We start from the raw sequence: 21,153 nt of genomic DNA on the forward strand, positions 1-21,153 counted from the left end.
CTCAGGTTAAGCAAGTTGGAGACAAAGTTAGAGAAGCGAGGCTGAGTTGGTTTGGACATGTGCAGAGGAGGAGAGGAGGGACATATTGGACTGAAGATAGAGTTGCCAATCAAGATGAAAGGATTCGTGGATACAGAGACTTCTGTGACAGAAGACGATGTTAGAGAGAGGGACAGAGATAGGATGAGATGGAGGCAGATGCTCTGCTGAAGAAGGAAGTGCAAAAGAAGCGTCCATCAGCTTGATTCCCAGTGGCCCAGAGATACTGGAAATGAAAAACTGAAGTAAGTTTATGAAAAAAATTAAGTTTATGCATTGTTCACTGCTAAGGATTCTCAGACGAGAGTTAACACTGGAGTGACATTTGCCCAGGATGCTGACATCTTTTCGACCTTTAATACACATACAGTAGTACTAATGCTGAGCAGTGACGTGTTGATCATAGTGATGATGTGTTGGTGCTGTGTTTTCAAGCTTACTGTTGTTACTAAGAACATGCTGAGATCACCAACATAAAACAAAAGATCAGGTCAAACGGTGTTACCTGACCTTCTGAGGAACTTCAATTTGGAAACGATCAGCAGTTCCTGCAAATCTTGTCCCTGAGGACGTGTTGAGTAATTACTCCCTTATACCCTCTCCACACATGTCAGACACATTTCTGGAACAGTGGTAGTTTTATTTCTCAGAGGTTTGTTTAACTGTCAACTGCTTCCACATGTACATCAAATACAACAGACCCAGATTGGTAAAAGGTGGAGTGATGGAGAGGCAGACGCAGGAGGACAATTAAGCTTTGTTTCTGGTTTATTCATCCTGTTTTTCTTTTTCTTACAACTGTGCTGACTTCCATGACTTCACCTTTTGGCAAAATTTATGTCAAAATACAGCTAGTGGTGGTCAGGGTGTTCCTCTTTCTGGTGGTCTATGACACACAGCCACTTATGCATGAATACTCATGTCCACAGACAGGCAGTAGGTTGGACACAAGGAAGAACAGCAAATTGCCAGAAAGCCTGACTATAACTATTAACAGAATAGTCTGCCTCCGACAAAGGTAAAGAGGGGAGTCTTTAGAGTGGTGGAAGTGATTAACTGGTTAGACTCAAGCAGCAAAAAATGAAGGGAACCAGAACAAACAGTGATTTTGGCAGTTAGGAAGGTTCTAACTGAGTGAAGTGATCCATAAGTATCTGCATAGCAGCCATAAAAAGAGCTGGCTGAATTCTCTAAATAATAAGGAAACATGCTTCAGTGTTTCAATTACTATTTCTTTAAACAGCATATACTCTAAACCATAGTTGTCAAACATATGGTCGAGGTGCCAGAATTGTCCTGGCAAACCATCCAATCCAGCCCACTGCATGGGTTTGGAAAATGTGGACAAAGTCACAAACTTTTAGCCTTTTAAATGTAATTTAATACATTTTACAGCTTATTCTGCTAGTAAAGACCTCCACAAAGGCCATACATACTACTGCACAGTAATTAAGTAATAGATTTCTCTGAATTAACAGAAACGTTCTGTTTTATAATGACAGGGCAGTCTAGACAATGAGCTACTACAATTTTTCTGTAATTTTATTTCTTAAAATTTAAGCTCCCAAAGTTGTGCTGAAAGATTTCTTTCATTTACTACAGCAGCATGTGGAAAATTTAAGCGATACTGTTGAAGTTGCTCTTCTTTTTCTTATATTAAGCTATCTCGGGGATTAAATGTGTCGTTAAACCTCTTTCCACCGATCGAAAATGGAGGTTCAGTACATGGCCCTCGATATAAAATGAGTTCAACATTACTGCCTTAGATCATTCTTTTATGAAAGAAAGGAGATGATGTTGTCCCACAGCTCAGAGCAATGGACCTTAATACCCAGATTCTCTGGATACTTAGGTTGTCTTCTCCTCAGTCTGTATGAACTCTCACATCTTTCACTGACCTCATGGCATTCACCATCTACGTCAACCAAGTGATTAGGAAATGACAGGAAGTGATTATGAAAACTTCACTGCTTCATCATCTGTATCAAACATTTAGAATGAACAGATGTGTGTGAAACCAGGACCAACTGATCGGTGACGTTGAAAGAGAGGGAAGTCATGAAAATATGCTTCAGAAGGCAATAAACTCCAGAAAACCAAGAGTCAGCAAATGAACATTATGCATGCAGTGACTGATGCTGCTGAAGTGAAACAGACATGTTACAGTGGGTTTTATAAACTCCTAGTCATGCGTTTTGCCATTTAGCACATTCTGGCACCATCTGTCAGTTGAAATTTCTTAGGTATTGAAAAGCAGAAATGATCTTAATTTACATGCCTAAAAATGCTTGTTTTTTGAATATTTTTGAAGGAATCACCATCACGCAAAGTTTCCTTTGCGCAATGGCGATTTGGAAATAGCCCTTTTCCCTTTAAAATCTGAAGGGCTGTAACTTCAGCTTTTATTAGCCGATTTGGAATATTTAACCCCTCTTTTTAATCATTTGAGCCAATAGAATCATAATAAAATCACCATGTTTACACTTCCACCAATAAGAACTTGCAAGGCGAAAAATACACCCAAAATTTATGACACTTGATCTCATCCAATCAAATGTCTGTAACTGGGCCAAAAATTTTTGATGGGAAACGGCTCTGAGGTATTGTGGGAAATCAAGTTAATCAGGAAATGAACGGTTACACTGTAACTTTGGTTCTCTGAGTGAGAGACTAGCTCTCCACTCTATTACATATTCCATATGCATGGAGTGTGATCCCCCTTGGTTGTGGCGTGTGGATACTTCTTTAAGACACTCCGGCTAGCTCGGCCACGCCCTAAAGCTTATGTATAAATCAGCTGTGCAAACGTGAAACTGGTGACAATTTGATCATAACGTGTCTCCGAGTGGCCTGAAGCTGGAGAGATAGTCTCTCACTTAGAGAACCAAGGTAACAGTGTAACCGTACATTCTCTATCATATCAAGACTATCTCTCCACTCCATTACATATTCCATATGTACGGGGTAACTCTTTAAGACGCCCCCGCAACCGAAACCCTAGAGTGAAAGTGTACCGACAAACTATATACAAATGTAAATATATACACGCCACCGCGGTCAAGGCCCCGCCAAACGCAAAGGTGGGCAGAGGGATCAGTCTGTCAGACGCAAGACTGACCTGAGCGAGTCCCGCAAGACGCAAGGACTGCAATTGAGCAGCTGCTCAACGTTGGCCTGCAAAATGCTAGGCCGACTGAGGAGACAAAGTTTACTGCTGAGGGGCACCCAGCACCTGCTCCCCGAAAGAGGGGCTGGCTGCCACGTTCAAGTGGTAAAACCTAGTAAAGGCGGTAGCCGAGGACCATGTTGCCGCCACACAAATGTCAGAGAGGGAGGAGCCCCTTCACAGGGCCAGAGAGCTGGCCACCCCATGGATCGAATGGGCGCGCACTCCCAAGGGGAGGGGAACTCCTGCAGAGGCATAAGCCTGCTGGATTGCCTCTACCACCCATTGGGACAACCAGGATTTGGACTTGCTCAGGATCCCGGCATGGAAGGCAATGAACAGCTAGTCCGTTGTCCCATTTGGCTGGGTACGCCTGACATACCGCGGCAGAGATCGGATAGGCCACCAGATGCTAAGCCGACTCTCAGTTCAAGCTCTCAGCGGGAGATTACTGCAGCTCGAGCCACTGGGAGAGGTGGAAGTCGGACAGGGTTTTCGGCAAGAAGGCAGGGTTGTCTGTTACGCCCCTAGTCTAGGCGTGTAGAGACACACATAAGGTTGGAGGAGAGAGAGACAAATACCCGCCCTGATTCCCAAGCCAAACATCCAAAACCAGTTGTGAGTAAAAAAAGTGATTTTATTGAAGGTAATGAAGCATAGCTCCAGGGTGAACCCAGGCCAAAATAATAAACAAAACCAACTAAGTCCCACCAGAGAAAACTAACTAAACCCTAGGAAAGAAACAAAACAAACAAAAGACAATACTAACCCTCGCTCCCTAACCCGGAAAACAGGAGAAAACGGTTCCAAAGAAAAAGGCGGCTCACCCCTTCCGCTTCAGCCTATGGGTGCCTAAGCACTAAGTTAATACACGGGGAGCGGCCCTCACAGAACACGCTCACACAAACACACAGCAAAAGTATAGGCTGGAAACCAGGGCCAGGACCGCATCGGCTGTCAAACTGCTCGCTCGCTCGCTTCTCTCTCTCTCTCTGGCGGGAGCTGTCAGAGCGGCTTTTTGAACGCGGTCACGTGTTCCACGGTCCAATCAGCTGCTCACTACTCTTCATTAGGGGAGGGACCTGCAAAGAGTCTTAAGCACAGTAAAGAGACAGAACAAAACAGCCCACACAGTGTTCTTATGGCCACAGCTGTAACATGTCACATTTGCATTTTCCATGCATGAAAACATTTTTTTTACCAGACCATGACAAGTCTTTGTCTCTGAGGCAGCTGGTTTGGTCGCACAAAAAAGTCTTAGAATTAACAGTCTCAGAGAAGATTGACGTATATTTGGACTGCACAATGGGTTCTAGAATAAGGTTCAGAACATGCAGCCGTAATGTCCTCAGCTATCCCCCCACCAGAAGCAGTCTTTGACACAGAGGAATCAACAGGATAATACATGAAGATAGGTAAGTTAATGTAGTACTCAGACTATTGGCTGCTACAAGTGGCGATGCAGACTGAAAACATCCAAAAAGATGTCAGGAGGGAGGGGGGCGGCTAGAGGATGGCTGAGCCTTGGCTCCACATGTTCCCCAACTCCCCAGTGTGTGGGCGCCGCGTCTGTGAAAGTCCTCCAGTTGGGGCCGGAGATCTCTAGAGCCCCAAGCTGGAGCCTCGGGAGCAGGCCGTGGCACAGCCTCCACACACTCGCAGAGCGCCTAAGCAAGCCTGGTGACATTTCCTGTGTCACGGTCCTGGGTCTGGTGATCCAGTGCTCAGGTTTTTGAGTTAAGTTATAGCTTCTGAATTATGGCTTTCTGTTTGTATTGTAATTATAGTTCACAGTTCTGTTACGGTGCCTTCCCTGTGCTCTTGTGTCTCATGTTTCTGTTATGTTTTCATATCTGCTATTCCTGGTCTCGTCTGTGAGTGTCTTCTCGTTACTTCCTGTTTTACTTTGACAGTCTGTGCCCTATGTTAATGTTTCTAGTTTTGCGTCTCCCTGGTCCCGTCTGTTAATTAGTGTCAGCTGTGTTCCCCATCTGGTCTTCATTCCCTCGTTTCCTCTTGTATTTATTGTCAGTGTTTTCATCTATTTGGTGTCGCATCGTACCCTCTTTGTGCTGTGTCTCCTCTCTTCGTGTCCTGAGTATTCTTAGTTTCTACGTATCTGTTCCCCAGTTTAGGTTTTAATTCAGCATTTGAGGTTCTTTTTTTTGCCACGTTTATTATAATGAAGTTTATCCAGCAATAAATTTGCACCCTAAGTTAACTCTTTGTTTCTGAGTCCTGCATTTTGGGTCCTTCATCCTGCTTGCCACACAGCACAGCCATGACATCCTGAGCAGCACAGCGATCGTCTCGGGTAAGGGGGCCACAAGCAATCTGCTCCCGGCCATGCATAGCAGCAAACCCTATGCAGGCAGGGGACCACCGATGTTGGGCAACAGGGGCATCAAACTGGCCGTGCACCAGGTCTTGGAAATCAGGCAACAGTGGCACCTGCAATTGAGGGCCCTGCGGCTCCATGATATCAAATAGGTCAAACCAATATAGGCAGGGGTGCACATAAGTCCGCAGGTGCGCATTCACTGTCAAAATAAAAGACGCGCACCAGATAGGAAGTTGCAACGCGCGTTTCCGTACATATGAAAGGCACTGTTTCTGTTCGCTAGAGTGGGATTTTCACAGCATATTCTGCACCACATCTCTGTGCGCTCATATTTGTTTGAAGCCAGCTCACCTGCAACCACTTTTCCGAGAATATGCACTTCTTTTGCGGTTCAGACTCCTTCTGACATTTCTTTGGAGGTGGAGGAACACCAAAGTAATTGCTTAAAGGAGCTTGCTTCTTTGACATCTTTAAGAGTTCTAAACAAATGTCTGTCCTCCTCCAGAAAATCTTATGTACGCAAACACGCATTGCAACTTCTTATCTGGTGCGCGTCTTTTATTTTGACAGCGAATGCGCACCCCTGAATATAGGTCAAACCTGAAGGTCACTGTCACAGGGACCTCAGGGAGGGCCCTATCGAAACCCAGGACGCCCTGTCCATGATTTTGAAGAATCCCACCTGGTCTGACACCGTGCCTGAGGCAGGCCAGGTGGGATTCTCGAGAGAAGAGGACGGACCCAGTGTCAACATCCTCCTGCTGATATTCACTCTCCACCAGCTCAAGCTCAGACGCAGGGCCAAGGGAGGGACTCCTGAAAGAAGGGCCTGGTGCCTCAGCAGGTCGGGGCGTGAAGCCTGCCCATGGGCCTGGAGGCTCTGCAAACACCTGTCAGGTAGCCACTCTCCCTGCTTTAGTCTTAGGGATGTTGGTGAGTGGGGGACTGGCATGCTTAGAGGCAAAAAAATGAGCACAGGCCTCTCTAGTCCATGCTGGCAAAATAAACAGTCTAAGCAGGACTGTGGAGCTTCCCTGGCCAATAAGGAATCTTGAGAACCAAGGCACAAAAGCCATCTATCTTGCCCGTCCTCCAACAGCATGGATATGCCGCACTCGACACCATTATGGCACATTAGGGCGGCCATACTCTGGTGTAACACGGGGGCAGGGCCAGCCGAATCCAGAAAAAAAATACCTCTCCTCTCCTCCAGCTGCCAGGTAAGCAACAGCTACAAGCTACAACACTTTTCCCATCCTGTGATTCTTTATTCGTACTGAACTGCGTGAAGTGCTTTACAGCTAGGAAGCTTAGCTCACTGAGCTACCGAACGGGTCCCTGCTGGCCGTGTAAACTGGCGAGAAACAGGCAATACGCCAGGGGAACACAGCATGCAGAAGCAGCTCGGAGTGGACACCAACGAACTTGCAAGAGCTGTACACCCATGATGGCTGGAGAACTCACTTCCCTGGAGAGAGTCGCACTGTGGACCCAATGACTACGTGGAACCCGCGAGACCACAGGCAACACGGCAGGTGAACCGCCGGCTGCAGGACCCTAGGTGAGCGCCACATGTGCAACCCATGAGCCCGTGAGACATGGCGCCAGCAGCTAGAGCCACAGCAGCTTAGAGCTTCTTATTAGTTCTGCTTTTTTTGTTTGTTTGTTAGGGGCTAGGGTTATGGCAGCATCCAGATCCAGGGAGGCTGCCGAGACAGGCTCCCAACAGGGCGGACACAACTGCCACACACAAACACCCTCACACAGTACCACACACAGGCGCCACACACACACAAGCTGTCACACACGCTCACTCTCAAGTGGAGATCAAACGATCACTGGTTTCACGTCTGCACAGCTGATTTATACGTACCTCGAGTGTCCTAAAAAAGTAACTACATGCCACAACCAAGGGGGGTCATACCCCGTACATATGGATTATTTAACGGAGTGGAGAGAGAGTCTCAATATGATAGAGAACGAGCTGTAGTCTCAAATGGATGTTTATGCATTGGAAGTGACGGCAAAGGTAAGTCTGATTTCACGTTATTGTTTGTCGAGCGTCAAACATATTTGTGGTCTTCTTTTGCAGCTGGTTCAGTGAATTTTGGTCGGAGCGTGATGAAACTTCCAGTGTTGGAATCTGTGAGAGCTCTGCTTTTAGAAAGTGTATTGTTTGCTTGGTTAGCCATGGTTCCATGCACATAAGTCTCGGCTGTTTGTGTTTATGGACATTTTGTGAAGTGACATACTCTTTTAATTGTTTGTTCTTTTCACTGTGTTTGGTGGTCGTAGAAATGGTTTATATGAGCTTTTAGCTGAGATTCTGAGGTTTCTGTGGATATCGTACATGCCTCCCATACCGGGGACGCTGGGGCTCAACACCTCAGGGACCAGGAGGCAAAATAAAGAGCCATGATATACCGTGGGGCTGATTCACAAAGGGCCTTCAAAAGAAATAATAAAACTTGTTTGGCCATTTTTAGACATCCACAGTAGAGAGCAGGCAGAGGGGTGACTTACAGGACTGATCCAAGGCAAAATTTACAACATGCAGATCACTGGCAGAACCAGCTGAGCTATAGCAGCTCAGCCCAGTTTCACAGGTGGCCAACTGAGCTAACACAGGAGTGACACCTTAGGGCAGTGGTTCCCAAACTTTTTTTGCCAGGCCCCCCTTTTTTACAAGAAAAATGTTCGCGCCCCCCCACCACCACCTAACCCCCTGCACAAACACATCCTCCAAACACACACACCCATATTTTGTTTACAAACTCCATTGCGGTTTATTTCACACCTCAAACATTTAGTAAACAATTAAGCAAATACAAGTAAACTGTAATAAATTACAGGTAGTAATAAAATATACTACTAACTCTTTTACGCTACGTCCACACCTACACGCATAGCTGGACCACCATGAAAGGTGTTGGATTGGCCAATTGGTCATGATCGACTCTGGGCTGGACCAATTACAGCCGAGGAGGCCGGATGCACCCTCCCCCTTGTTTAGCAATCTTATAGACTAACTAAAGAAAATGGAGAACAAAAAAGGAAAGGTGGTGTTTATGAAAATATCACTAAATCTGCCATTTATTAATTTTAATATTAATTAATGATCATGTCTCACCTCTAGTGTTCTTGGTCTTAATTTAAGGTTTCTACCATGTGTTGTAGATAGTTCAGGAGGTTAACTCGACCAAGCAGTCTTTTGTTTTCTGCTATGTGCTGTTTAAAATCCAGAATAGGGAGGATGGTGTAGGTTTAAGTTTATTAGATTGATACATATATACCAACAAGGCAGTGTACATCAAAGCAGTTGTTTTCATGCAAAGGCTTTATGGTTTTCCTATCCGGTAGCGATTGACAGATCACGTGACTTCCATATCAAAGCGCATTGCATTCCGAGGAACTCGTGGCAAAACAAGTACTGCGCATCAAATGCAAACATTTGCAGCACCGCAAAATGTTCATTCTCCGGTTCCAAAACCTTCTTGGTTTTGTCCTTTGCCGGGTTTGGAAAAAAATTCAAACGTACAAAACTATAACTTCCAACAAAATGCCGGTCCGTACAAAGAGAGACTCGAAGTTTGGCTAGCGAAATAGGCAAAGAAATAAACAAGATACGAGGAAAAATCAAAGGGTGAGAGGGTCAGACCCATTAAGGTTTTAGAGCACACAGAGTGGACAAAAATAGAAGAAAATACGTTAGCGTGCTGCCCAACTTTCACCACGCTCAGATTTATAATTATTATACGGTTCTGGGGTGAGTGCATACACTCATGAAGTTTAGTAACTTCAGGTCACTGCAACAAGCCCAGGTACAGTTTACCGACGGATGGGTACAGGACCTTGAAATGCACCGTGTAGAACGAAAGACCATCGTACAAACAAAGGTAAGTTTACCAGTCTCACAAATCGTCGTCATAAATACACATTCGTTAACCGTTTATTAATATAACCTTTGAGCTCAACGGTAATTAATTAGTAGTGGAAATAATTTCTGGTACGCATTACAGAAATGTAGCAGTGACAATAATATTGTATGCTGTACTCGTACTGGACAATTAGTGATACAAAACAACTGTTTTATCCTGTGAATAAAAGTATATGTTTTTGTCAATGTACCGTGGTAATAACAGAAGCGAAACGCAATATTGTGTCAGGACAATTCACTATTTATGCACAATAAATAAGCATAGCACGACAATTTCTGTTCAGCGCCAGACTTGCTTGTAACCTATATCACCAATTATGTTAAGAAAAATGACGTATTAACTGCTACAAAACACTGACCTTTGTGGGAATGCTTGGAGCAGACTAACATGTGAGCTGGAGTGTTCTGAGACGTTATATTTGGTATATCCAGATCGGTCGGCTCTTACTTGAAACATGGCTTAAAAATTTCTCTTCAACGACATCCGATAAAAAAAAAAAAACGATCTCTTTACCCGTCGGCTTCCCGTGGCTGTCATGCGACCGGCTATTGCAGTTAATAATACAACAGCTTCTTGCCATTTTTTGGGTTTCTTTTTATCGCTGTGTAACTGAGTTCAATTGAAAGCCTGCGTGCGCTAGTACCTCTTGCCACAAGTTCACAGAATCCTTTGCGGTTTTACCCCTGAATGACGTCACATTTTCAATCTCTATCCTGGTGGGCCGGTCTCTAGTCAAAATGCCCGGGCCGATTTTTTTGTCCCAGTCCAGCCCTGCCTACACGGGTATTTTTGAAAACGCAGCTGTTTCTATGCGTTTGGGCTTTTCGTCAACACGTAAACGGCGTTGCGATTCACCGAAAACGGAGATTATTTAAAACTCCTTTTTTGCGTTTACGTGTGGACGAGGATTACAGAGTTCGTCACGCAACGTCAAAGGTATGTGCCTCTTTTCACGTCACGCTGTGCGCCACGTTATTGTTTACATGAGATGAATTGCAGAATGGCAGATAGAGACAAAATACTGTTACTGTTAATCTGACTATCTTCAGGTTTTACACGCAGTTACTGTCCCTCCATTTAGAAAGGTAGAGGCGTCACGGTGTAATTATTTTACGTGTAGTTGTTTTTTTCCTGTGTAATAATATTCAACATTGCTATCAATACATTTTTCAAAAATGTCTCTCTGTGCAAAATGGGTTTAAACACATAAACAGCTGTGGGATACTGTTAGTCCGTGATTTGAACAGGGGAACAAATCGTGGCAGGATCACCCTGATATTATTTGTATCCCACTGTAACTTTACTGCATAAAGAGCTAACATGTCCAAAATGTCAGGAGTAGTTAGTTATTACAAGAAGTGTTTGTGAACTAAAAATCAACATTGTTGGATACTGTTTGTCCGTGATTTGAACAGCCCAGCGCTGCTCCCGATGCAGGGAAACTAATTTTGCAGGGGAGACCTACCTTGGCACTTGTGCAGGTGAAGCCAAAGGGAAGATATGCTTCACCATATTTTCTAGTCTTTGGCTTGGAAGGAAGTTGGTTTGGAGACATATTTGGCGATGCTTCCTCTCCTGCTTTGCGTTTGTGTGGAAGCCCCGTCAAAAACCTGTCCACAGTGTCCAAGCGCTCTTTTTTTTTTTTTTTTTTTTTTTTTTCATACCGCGCCCCCTGCAATGGCTCTGCGCCCCCCCTAGGGGGCGGGCCCCACACTTTGGGAACCTCTGCCTTAGGGGGTAATTCTCTCTGTAGTAACTTAATGGCTTCTGATTAACTTTCTTTCTTTTTTGCTTACTCTGTACTTTGTGGGGTTTTTTCATTTTGTCAATCTTGTCAGTCTTATTTAGAAGATTTACTTACTCTGTGCATCTCCATTTTTTTTTTAAATTTCAGTTTTCGTTTCCTCTGGTGCGACCCCCTCTCTCCCTCTTTAAATGGTGAAGAGTATATACTTCTCAGCAGGAGTACCGGTACGTCCTGGTCTCCCTACAGAAACTTCTAGTTCTTTGTATTTCCCTTGTTTTCTCCAGTGACCAATTTTGGTTTTCCTGTGCCTTAGGCCATCTCTCCTGGATCAAAAACTCAGTTCTGGAATATCTACCAGCTCACTCTCCATTTCCCCCAACCTGACATGTTTTCTGTAATAAAACTCTCATGATTGCCACTTTCTGGGATTTCCCTACCTCGTTGACTGAGCATCTGCAGTCTGTAGATAAGTCAGCTGGCTCTACAGTCCTCTCCCATCTTCATGTAAGGGGATTCTTTTGAGTCCAAAAGGAAAACTTCTTTAGAAAGAGGATGGTCTTGTGCTTTGCATCCCAGTGCTATTCTGTCACTCAGTCCTTCAGACATCTTTGTGGTGAACCACTTCCTCACCATTTCTATCTCAACCTGGTCACTCAAAAAGCCTCTAATCCAAGTCTCCAGCTGAGAATCATCTGACGTTCTTTAGAAACTACTTGTGCACCAGCATCCCAGTGCCCAGACTCAGGGGACTTCCTCACCATTTCTATTACAACCTGGTCCATTGTTCCAGGACACCACACTGTTGCTGCCCAGACAGGGGCTCTGACCATCCAATCACCAAACTGATTATTTCTCAAACTTCAGTACATGTTATGTTCTTTCTTTCAAGTAATCTGCCCTTAGGGAAATGCAGCTGGAAAGTTTAATTATATTATGCCGTAATTTATTGTGGACTGCAGAGAAAAACAACCACAGCTGCAAAATAACTGTAGTGAGGTCAAAAGTATTATATTTTCCTTCCTAAAATACAGGGACAATATAAAGCAGCATCAAAAAAATTACTCAAATCCTTCAAATATGTATTTTAAATGACTTGTTACAGAAAACTTTGACTTAAATGTGAAAACTGTCAAGAACATCTCATCTACTAACCTTGTAACAGCCACTAGGTCACCTGTGACCATCTAGGGTTAGAATTTAACAGGTTTCTGCATGTTTTCAACTCATGCATGGAAAATATTTTAATATTCAAAATCCCGAATGTAACTGACTGTATTTGAAGTGTAGTCTTTGAGTTTCTGAAAAACGTTCTATTTAGCATGAGGACAAAACTTCTTTTTTTTCCCAGCTGTACTAACATGTTTCTACTCACTAGAGGGCAGCAGAAGTCTGGATATTGGGGACTGATCTGCTGTGACTGTACTATCAGCACAGATAGTCAGGCACTAATAATCTACATACACGTTGAACAGCTCACATTTATGCTGCTCAGTCTTCTCTGTGGACCCAACTTTATTATCTTCAGACAGGAATTTCTGTTGTCCTGCTGCAAACAAGTGATTCTTATATGCTGTAGCAATTTCCTTCAGTGGAAACGAGGAGCCATGCCAAAACCACAAAAAATAAAAACAGCCACAGACCATAAACCATACAAAAACTCTTTTGAGAATGAAAGACGGCAATAGACTTACAGAGAGATGCAACAGCACACTGTGTGTACATTCAGCCTGTAAAACATCGAATAAATCATTGAGAGGAAGCACAGCTGACAGTGCAGCGTGCGTCGTCATACAGTAGATGAGAAGATGGTGTTACCTTTTGTTTTGCCTGTCACAAGCCTCTTGCTAATTAAAGAGTATACTGTAATGTATGAAAAATATGCAGCTTTGCATCCAAACCTAAATCTCACCTAAATCTCAGATTGGCTGACTTCAGGAATGGAGGTCAGAGGTCACTGATATTTTCCCACTTGGTTCACACAGTTTTACTGAAGCATGTGGACAACAACAAAGAAGAGTGCTGACGAGTGAGCTGCTGTCAAGTGAGCTGATCATATGATCTACCACCCACTGAACTGTCTCAGCATCCAGACACAGATCTAAACTAAACTCAACAGTTTACATGAAACATTTACATTAGAGACAGATTAATGCTCCAAGGAAGGCACACACAACGCACTTGTTCTCTTTTCAGTGTTAAGGGAAAGAGACATCTGTGTGTGCAGAAAGAGAAACCCGTACCATAACTTAGTCTGGGACTCTCTGACAAAGCTAGCTGTTACTTTTTTTGGCAATGTAGGACCAGCATTACTAAGGCATAAAAAACCCCCCAGCTGATTAAAATATCAATGCAATAGCACTTCAGTGTGAACCATTATTGCCAAAACATCGAGCACTTTCAAAGATTATCAAGAGAATGAATCAGTCTGGACCATACCTGCATGAAACATTTGGATCATTAGCCCTTAAATGGGCCACTTTTCAAGACACGGCTGCTTAAAGGAATACTACAGGGTGGGCCATTTATATGGATACACCGTAATAACATTCGTGAAACAGCCACTGATGTTTCTTCATTCTTGCGTCCACATTTTGGCAAATCCAACACTGAACCAGTTTCACAAAACTTAGCAAGCAGTTAGCTAACTGTAGCATGGGAGATGGGTGGTCTCGTAGGGTGTCTTGCATTGAAATCTGCTGCAATGACCCGGTTACTGCGTTCACCAGATATCAACACAATTTCCATCCGCTCCTCACGTGTTAACCTCTTCGACATGTCAATGGCTGTGAACAAAGAGAAACTTGTAAATGATGGTGACATTACCAATAAGTTTGATGTGTCACATGGCCCTCTTCCTATTGAAAAAAACAAAAGTTGTATCCAAGATGGCCGACTTCTAAATGGCCACCATGGTCACCACCCATCTTGAGGAGTTTCCCCCCTCACATATACTAATGTGCCACAAACAGGACTTTAATATCACCAACCATTCCCATGTTATTACAGTGTATCCATATAAATGGCCCACCCTGTAGAATTAACTGTTTGTGGAGTTGAGGTCCACGTGGTTTGCATAAGGGTGCAGGTTTTGTAAAAGAAAAAAAAATGTCGAGCTGATGATGTCTCTAGTAAGATTGTGACTCTTTAACACCAAATACAACATACACTGCAAGTTAGCATGCTGGAAGCCAGTCAGCAGAGGTTCCACAGAGTTATTAAAAGCAGGAATTTAAAGTGAAATCCACTCATGATGTTAGAAGCACAACTTCCAGGGTAAGGTCAGCAAACCTTTTAAGCTGTGTTTAACATTCACTTTGTACGTCCAGTTTTACACCCACAGGAGCCTTGAAATTCAAAGTTGTTTACGTAAAATTTCAAAATACCTTCACAAATAAGTGCTGGAGAGGTTTCATGAAGTCTATCAAGTCACTTACTTTTACAAATAATTTCTTTTTTTTAAGTGTAGGATTTTATTCCCCCTCCCCCCTTTTTTTAATGACTAGGCATACAAAATGAAACAAAAGCAGATACTCTTTTCCAGCTGCAGCAGATCTCCAAGCTGTAGGTGTCAGCCTGAGAAGGACAGTGAAATGATGCAGGGCGAGCACAAACATGATGTTTTGTGGCAATAAAGCAGAAGGAAGCTTGTTTTTCATACAGGAAGGATGACAAAAAAGGAAGTGAAATATTAAACTATGACCTCATTTGGCCGTCCATTATATCAGTGCATTAAAGCCATATTAAAGCAAACACTTCCATAAAGGGCTGTCAGAAAATGCTGGATGGTTTAAAAATCACACGGATCCTGCTTCAAATATAACCAGTGGGATGTGCAAGGGATCACCATTTTTAAAAACGATAAAATGTCAGTTTAACAGAACTGGAGTAAATAGACCATCCATGCCCCCGAGCTGTAGTTCATCAGAACATGAAGTCAGACGTCTATTCAGCAGTAATTAGCCTCCATCATCGACTTCCAGCTGTTAACACTTTATTTTCCTGCGTTTACCCTTTTTGTTATCTACACTAAAGTTCCCCTTACCTCCCTCCCTCCTTCCTCTGGCAGACATGCTGAACCTAAGCTCTGTGACTCCACCAGTGTCTCACAGTGCTGGTGCTCCAAACCAGGGAGGAGGGATGGAAGAGAAACTCAAAACCACCCAGGGTGGGTGTGGAGATTTATGAGCTCACCTTGAGCGGGGCAACACACAGGACGGTTTTTCCTTCCCGTTCGAAGATAGTCCTAACCACAGACATGAGTGAGTCAGTCAGTGTGTGCTGAATCTTTGCAATGTGAGAAAAAGGCTTTTTGTTTGAGGGTCACTGATGGTGGAACGACTCACCTGCATACAGACAACACTGTATCAACACTGACAACACTACACTGTCCTCTGTATTATCGACAAGGACATCTCTGTGTGGACCCTGTGATGTGTGTACATGTAATTATAACTCTGTACAAATGTGTAGTGCAACATTTAGTGACATATTAAACAATCAGAGAGAATGAACTAAATTAGCTGCTGTTCTTTAAAAATGACAAAATAATATGTTAATTTGAAGCACATGGAATAAACTTAATTACAGAGTCATTATGATAATGTGTGGGAGGAGTTTAACCAAGTGTAAATTACAGCATCAGAGCAGCAGTCCTGTCTGAGCAATTACACATCAAACATGTAAGAGCAGAGTTAGTGGTGCAAACAGATGTTTTACTAAACTTTGAAGTGTGCACACACGCATGTGCGATGTCCTAGAATAGAACTGGGATTCACAACGTTCGTCCTAAAGCAGCCTTTGAGAAAATTCAACACAGGACTGAAGCAAACACAAGAGACTGACGGAGTTTTGACAAAAGCAGATTTATTGTTTTGCTGTGTGTGCGTGCAGTGTTACAGGGAGTGCTGCGAGTCCTGTTTTTCCATGTGTAAATGTTCAGGGCTGTACAAAGAGGAGGAGCTGGAAAAGGTAGGGGTGGGAGAGCTTCAGTCAGCTGTGCCAAGAAGCACACCCGAGCCAAGTGAAAACTGCACGGCACTTTTAGCCCCGTATGCCCACATGCAATATTATTAACAAACACTCATCACTCACTCACACACGCCAACTCCAAGTTCCTGCCACTTACACTTAAGAATGTTACCAAAAAGCCCAACAGAGCACCTTCTTCCCCCGGGCTCACCCCTCCCTACACGTCCGGCTTTCCCTCTGACGATTCAGACAGAGCTTCTTCCTGTGGGAACGACGACTGCTGATTTATGACCCTGGACACTTTGCTTCCACCCACTCCCACAGCTGGCAGGGTGGACACAGCGTCATACTATAAGCCAGTCATATTATGTGCCCAAATCCACATTAACACAGCACTGCACATGTCACAGTCACACTGATCTGTGTCTCCACTGCATGTGAATGTAACCGTTGAGAACGTCATCACCACACTGCTGGCTATTTTACACAGCTCAGACCCCTAACCCTGTGTTTGGGAGCTGGTTTTAGAGAATCAGAGGCTGGTGATGTTTGAGATTTTCCTTACTGTCAATACATTTAAAAAGACACTGTTGATTATAATTAATAATATGTTTTTTTTCAGCATATTAAGAGCCAAATATACATCTTATTCAACTCAGCGGCATATTCAAAGACTGAAAAATGAAACCACACTGAAAGAATCAAAATAGATGATGGGTGAAAGTGTATCCTATTTAACTTACCAATTTGGATTTTGTTAAGGCTTTTCAGTAAAATTATCTGACAATATTTCCAAGAAGATTGTGCTTCATATTTGGTGAATGGAATTCTAGCACTTTATTAGTTAGTAACAGTGACATCATTATATTGCTGCTTGTTTTGTCTAAACAGTCAAAAAGATAATTGTGTAAGGAACACTTTATCCAAATTATCTGCAGGAGGTTGGATTTGGTGGCATGACTCTGGTACCTCCCACCCTCTCGTTGTCATACATGGAAAGCCTAAATAGCAGGAAGAGCAGAAGCAAGATACTGAACCAGGCATGTCTGTGAAGGTTCTCAGTCGTCCAGGTCAGCGTAGACTAAGGAGCTAGGAAAGGGTGAACTCACTGCGAGTCCTAGCCCCACCCTATCATGTGATTTCCTGAGGTCAAAAGGCCCAGGATGTGAGTGGGCGTTAAGACGTCTGGGAAGGGATCTCAACACTGGATTATAGATGGCAGACAGTTGGTGTCGTAAACCACTGCCCACCTCTGTTCGAAGATGGTCGCTCACAGTGCACGTAGATGGCTTCTTTTACTCCTCTTTCAAACCATCTGTCTTCTCTGTCCAAAATGTGACCGGGTACAAATGACATACATGATAAAGAGGAGCTGAGGTGGGTTGCAAAACAGCTTGAAGTGGCAGCAGCACTTCAGATTGGCCAATAAGATAGATGAACTGATGTGGACTGGTATTACCGTCAGACTGACCTTGACCCCGTGACCTCCCAATACTAAGCTTATTAATTTATTAACACTCATTTATTTTACAACATAAAATAAACTGGGCAGGCTAATGGTGACTCAGGGGCAAAGTCTGGCCATTCAGCCTCCCCGACACAAGATGAGGTTTAATAGTTGTGTTTAAAAATATTAACACTGGGCTTATATCAATAAACATAACCACATTAAATCCAGTCCTGCCTATATTCAAGGAAGTTAATAATTGAACCCATATAAAAAATGAACCCATAATATATACGGTATATAACTAAAGAGCCCATGATTGAATACTTGCTGACCCCTGCTGAATGTGTTTTAACGTATAGAATGTAATGCATGTTATTTATTTAGTTGTACATTTAAAGAAAGCTAAATGTTTGGGAATGTTTTGTAGCAGTGTCTCAGAGGTGGTAAGGAGGCCAGGACATCTCTAGAAACAGACCAAAATGTTGCCAGATTTGTCCTTTTCTTGTTACAGAGCAACACCAGACTCAAACGTCAGTGTTCAGATGCTGAGGGGTGAGTTTGTACCCTGCAACTGAGTGCAATTGGAGCACAGAATAACACACACACACACGCACGCACGCATACACACACACACACATAAGACATTAAAAAAAACTATTTAAATCTTTCCAAGACTTGACTCAATAACCTCTGTGCAAAATGAAGGTAAGAAGTCTGTTGCTTAGTAAAAGTTAGTAGTACCAAAACATTTTAATAGCCCCGGCCCCCTCAGAAATATGTGCTTTTTAAGAATCATGTGAATTGGAATCATCTGCAGCTCAGAGTCCTGCTGGGTGCGCAGTCTGTGCTACAAATGCATCTTCAACGCCTATAAAAATATACAAAGAGAAGCCAATGTCTTGCCTGATCTGTACAGAATGAGCGGCGCTTTTATGTGGCTGGAGTTATGGTTTCCATAAGTTGGTCTATGATGAGTAACTGCAGACGAGCTCACTTCTAACCTTAATCACTGTCTCCTGATCGCGACGAGGGTGGTGTTAATTTGTTCGGTGAAGCACAGACACAGGAGGTTTGAATCTCCTGGGTGAAAATAAAACAAAAAAGGCCACAGACTTCTCTTTGAACACACTTTAAGTCATTTCTCTTCTGCCATCGCTGTGGGTGTGCACTGTGCAGACGGGTGAGTGTGCTCAGTCCACCATCCACCTCAGGCACATCGCCTTGATCTGCTTGTTGGACCGGTCCCGCCGCGCCCTGTACTGAGGGATCAGTGCAGCCCTCCGTTGTAGGACTTGCCGTACATGCTGAAATCTGTTTCCACAAAATGTGTAGAGATGGGGTGCTTGTACAGAGGGTTGGAGGCCTGAGGGGGAGAGAGATGAGACTTTTAATACCTGAAGGGCCCGTTTTATTTGACTGGCTTGGTTTATCTTACCTACATAGAAGGTGCTGAGGTTTTTCAGCCTCAAACTATTAGCCTCGGTTTATTGCTAGCATACATGTTGGGGCTGTAATACCCTGAGTTAGACTCATCCTTACCATTTCATATCGGGCACGCGAGCGCGCGCTCTGAAAGCGGGCAAACTCACGCCGGTCGTGAATAGTGATGACCAGCTTCCAGGCGGCGAGCAGCAACAGTCCTACCAGCAAGATGCTCCCAACCACTGCCAGCAGCACCATCAGGGCATCTGGTCCCCTGACGCACTCTGAAGCAGGCACAGGAAGCAACATTTAACACAAGCTCACTTAACTTAAGTCACATCCCTTTGTTCCCCATCTTCAGCAAACACTGGTGAGGTGAACTGAATGGCATGGTGGCTGAACAGATCGGACACAATGGCTTGGAACCAACAAAAAAACAAAAAACAAACCTCTAAGGTCTTAGAGGTGACCGGACAGTCACTGGCACAATGAAGAAACTGGGTGTCTGCTTCAGCCAGTTGGTATCACAGGGAAGTCACAAGTAGTTATTTCTTAAAAACATGAACGCTACTGAAGACACGGGGCATTAAAGGCGGCACTGAAAACAGCAAGATGCTGACGATAGCACAGGGCCAGGGTGTCAGTCTGCCCACTTAAAAATAGATGTGTGGACTTTCTGGAGCCAGTGCGTAAACGGAGACAGCGAGCTCAGGTAACATGAAACAGCTGACATCCCCCACGTTTGCAATCAAAACAAAATTTTGACCAGAAAAAGTTTTTTATGTCACTTCTTAGAAGAAGTCAATGTTTTCTGCACTCAGTCTTTTATTTTGAGTAACAGTATTGCTGTGCAGATCAAAATCAGCAGCGTCACAGCCTTCACACTGACAAATATTTGTAATGAATACAACAGTTTTAATCCACCTGTACAGCCTGAAAATTTCTAGTTGTTTTTTTAAGAGGTTCTTATGTCCATTTTACAGGTGTGGATTATGTAAAAACAAATTGGACCAAAAATAATAAATTCGACACCCCTGACTGTGGACACGCTTAGTTTCTATAGAATGACAGTCACTCAGTACTACACTCTTAAGTCTGCTTTGTAGTGACAGGTTCATTGTCTGTAACCACTGAGGGGGAATAACGTGAGGTAAGGTTGGGAGCAATGATCCCAGAATCTTTAAAGACTGTGGTGAAAATCAAGCAGCTGATTCCTACAATCACCTGATAATTACCAGCTGTCAAATTTACCAACAAGTCCTGCTACAAAAAAACAAACAAAAAACAAAAAAAGACAACTTAATGTGTTGTTGTTTGCAGCACTGACCTGGCTCTTTAAGAGCTGAGAGTATAGATTGTCCGCTGGCGTGCTCAGAATATGTGAACTTCATGACACAATCGTCGTCTGTCTTGTACAAACAAAGCACAGCGCCGGGCTCGTCGGTTTCTATGCATGACAGAGAGAGGGTGGGAGGTGGGGGGGAGAAAAAACAGGCACATTTCTCAATAAATGTAAGTTTCTCACTTTCTACTGCTGTTCTACAAAGCAAGACTTTCATATTATAAATAACTATTAAGGTTTGGCTTCAGATACTGGAACAAAAGACATCCAAGAGGAATCTCACGCTCAGCGGCAAACGGAACCACTTATAAATGTTTAACACATTGGTCAAATGTCTCTGCTGTGAAGTCACAATTTAAAAAAAACAACAACAACAAAAAAGACAGCCTTGACTGAAATGCTGACATTCTGTTTGGCATTGTTTGCATTCAATCATCATTATCTGACCAGATTCAAAACCTCACAAGGGAGGATGAGGTCACTCCATCCTGGTCCACCCCTCCCATCAGCCCCAGCTCCTCTAGTTCATGCACAAAGTATCTGGAATGTACATGTGGAGACCATTAAGGGCAGTCAGATGGCTGAACTAGTAGGGAATGCTATGAAACACATCAGACCTGGGCCAGGGCCATGCTGGGCCAATATGGAATGCTAATATAATAGTCTCTATGGCTAAACACAGACTCAGGCCATGCAGTGTCACAGTGCCACTTAATAAATTTCAAATTTCTCCCGATTGT

The 21,153-nt window shown here is 43.6% G+C and overlaps 1 protein-coding gene and 1 long non-coding RNA gene across 2 annotated transcripts in view; one reads left to right on the forward strand and one right to left on the reverse strand.

Moving 5' to 3' along the window:
- Positions 1-10,380: 10,380 nt before the first annotated feature.
- Positions 10,381-11,727, forward strand: LOC120433544. Its single transcript, XR_005608608.1, has 3 exons — positions 10,381-10,420; positions 11,379-11,455; positions 11,545-11,727. It is a non-coding gene; the product is annotated as an uncharacterized LOC120433544 (long non-coding RNA).
- A 4,347-nt stretch (positions 11,728-16,074) lies between these two features.
- The window catches only part of itgb5 (integrin, beta 5), a 45,058-nt gene continuing 39,979 nt past the window's right edge, over positions 16,075-21,153 (reverse strand). The window contains exons 10-12 of the mRNA XM_039599812.1: positions 20,399-20,518; positions 19,189-19,355; positions 16,075-19,012 (exon numbers count right to left, since the gene is read on the reverse strand). Coding sequence (XP_039455746.1) covers positions 18,917-19,012; positions 19,189-19,355; positions 20,399-20,518 — 383 coding nt within the window. The 3' untranslated portion in view covers positions 16,075-18,916. The remainder of the gene's footprint in view (positions 19,013-19,188; positions 19,356-20,398; positions 20,519-21,153) is intronic.

Source organism: Oreochromis aureus, linkage group 16, assembly GCF_013358895.1.
Source record: "Oreochromis aureus strain Israel breed Guangdong linkage group 16, ZZ_aureus, whole genome shotgun sequence".
In the NCBI taxonomy this organism is placed as follows: domain Eukaryota; kingdom Metazoa; phylum Chordata; class Actinopteri; order Cichliformes; family Cichlidae; genus Oreochromis; species Oreochromis aureus.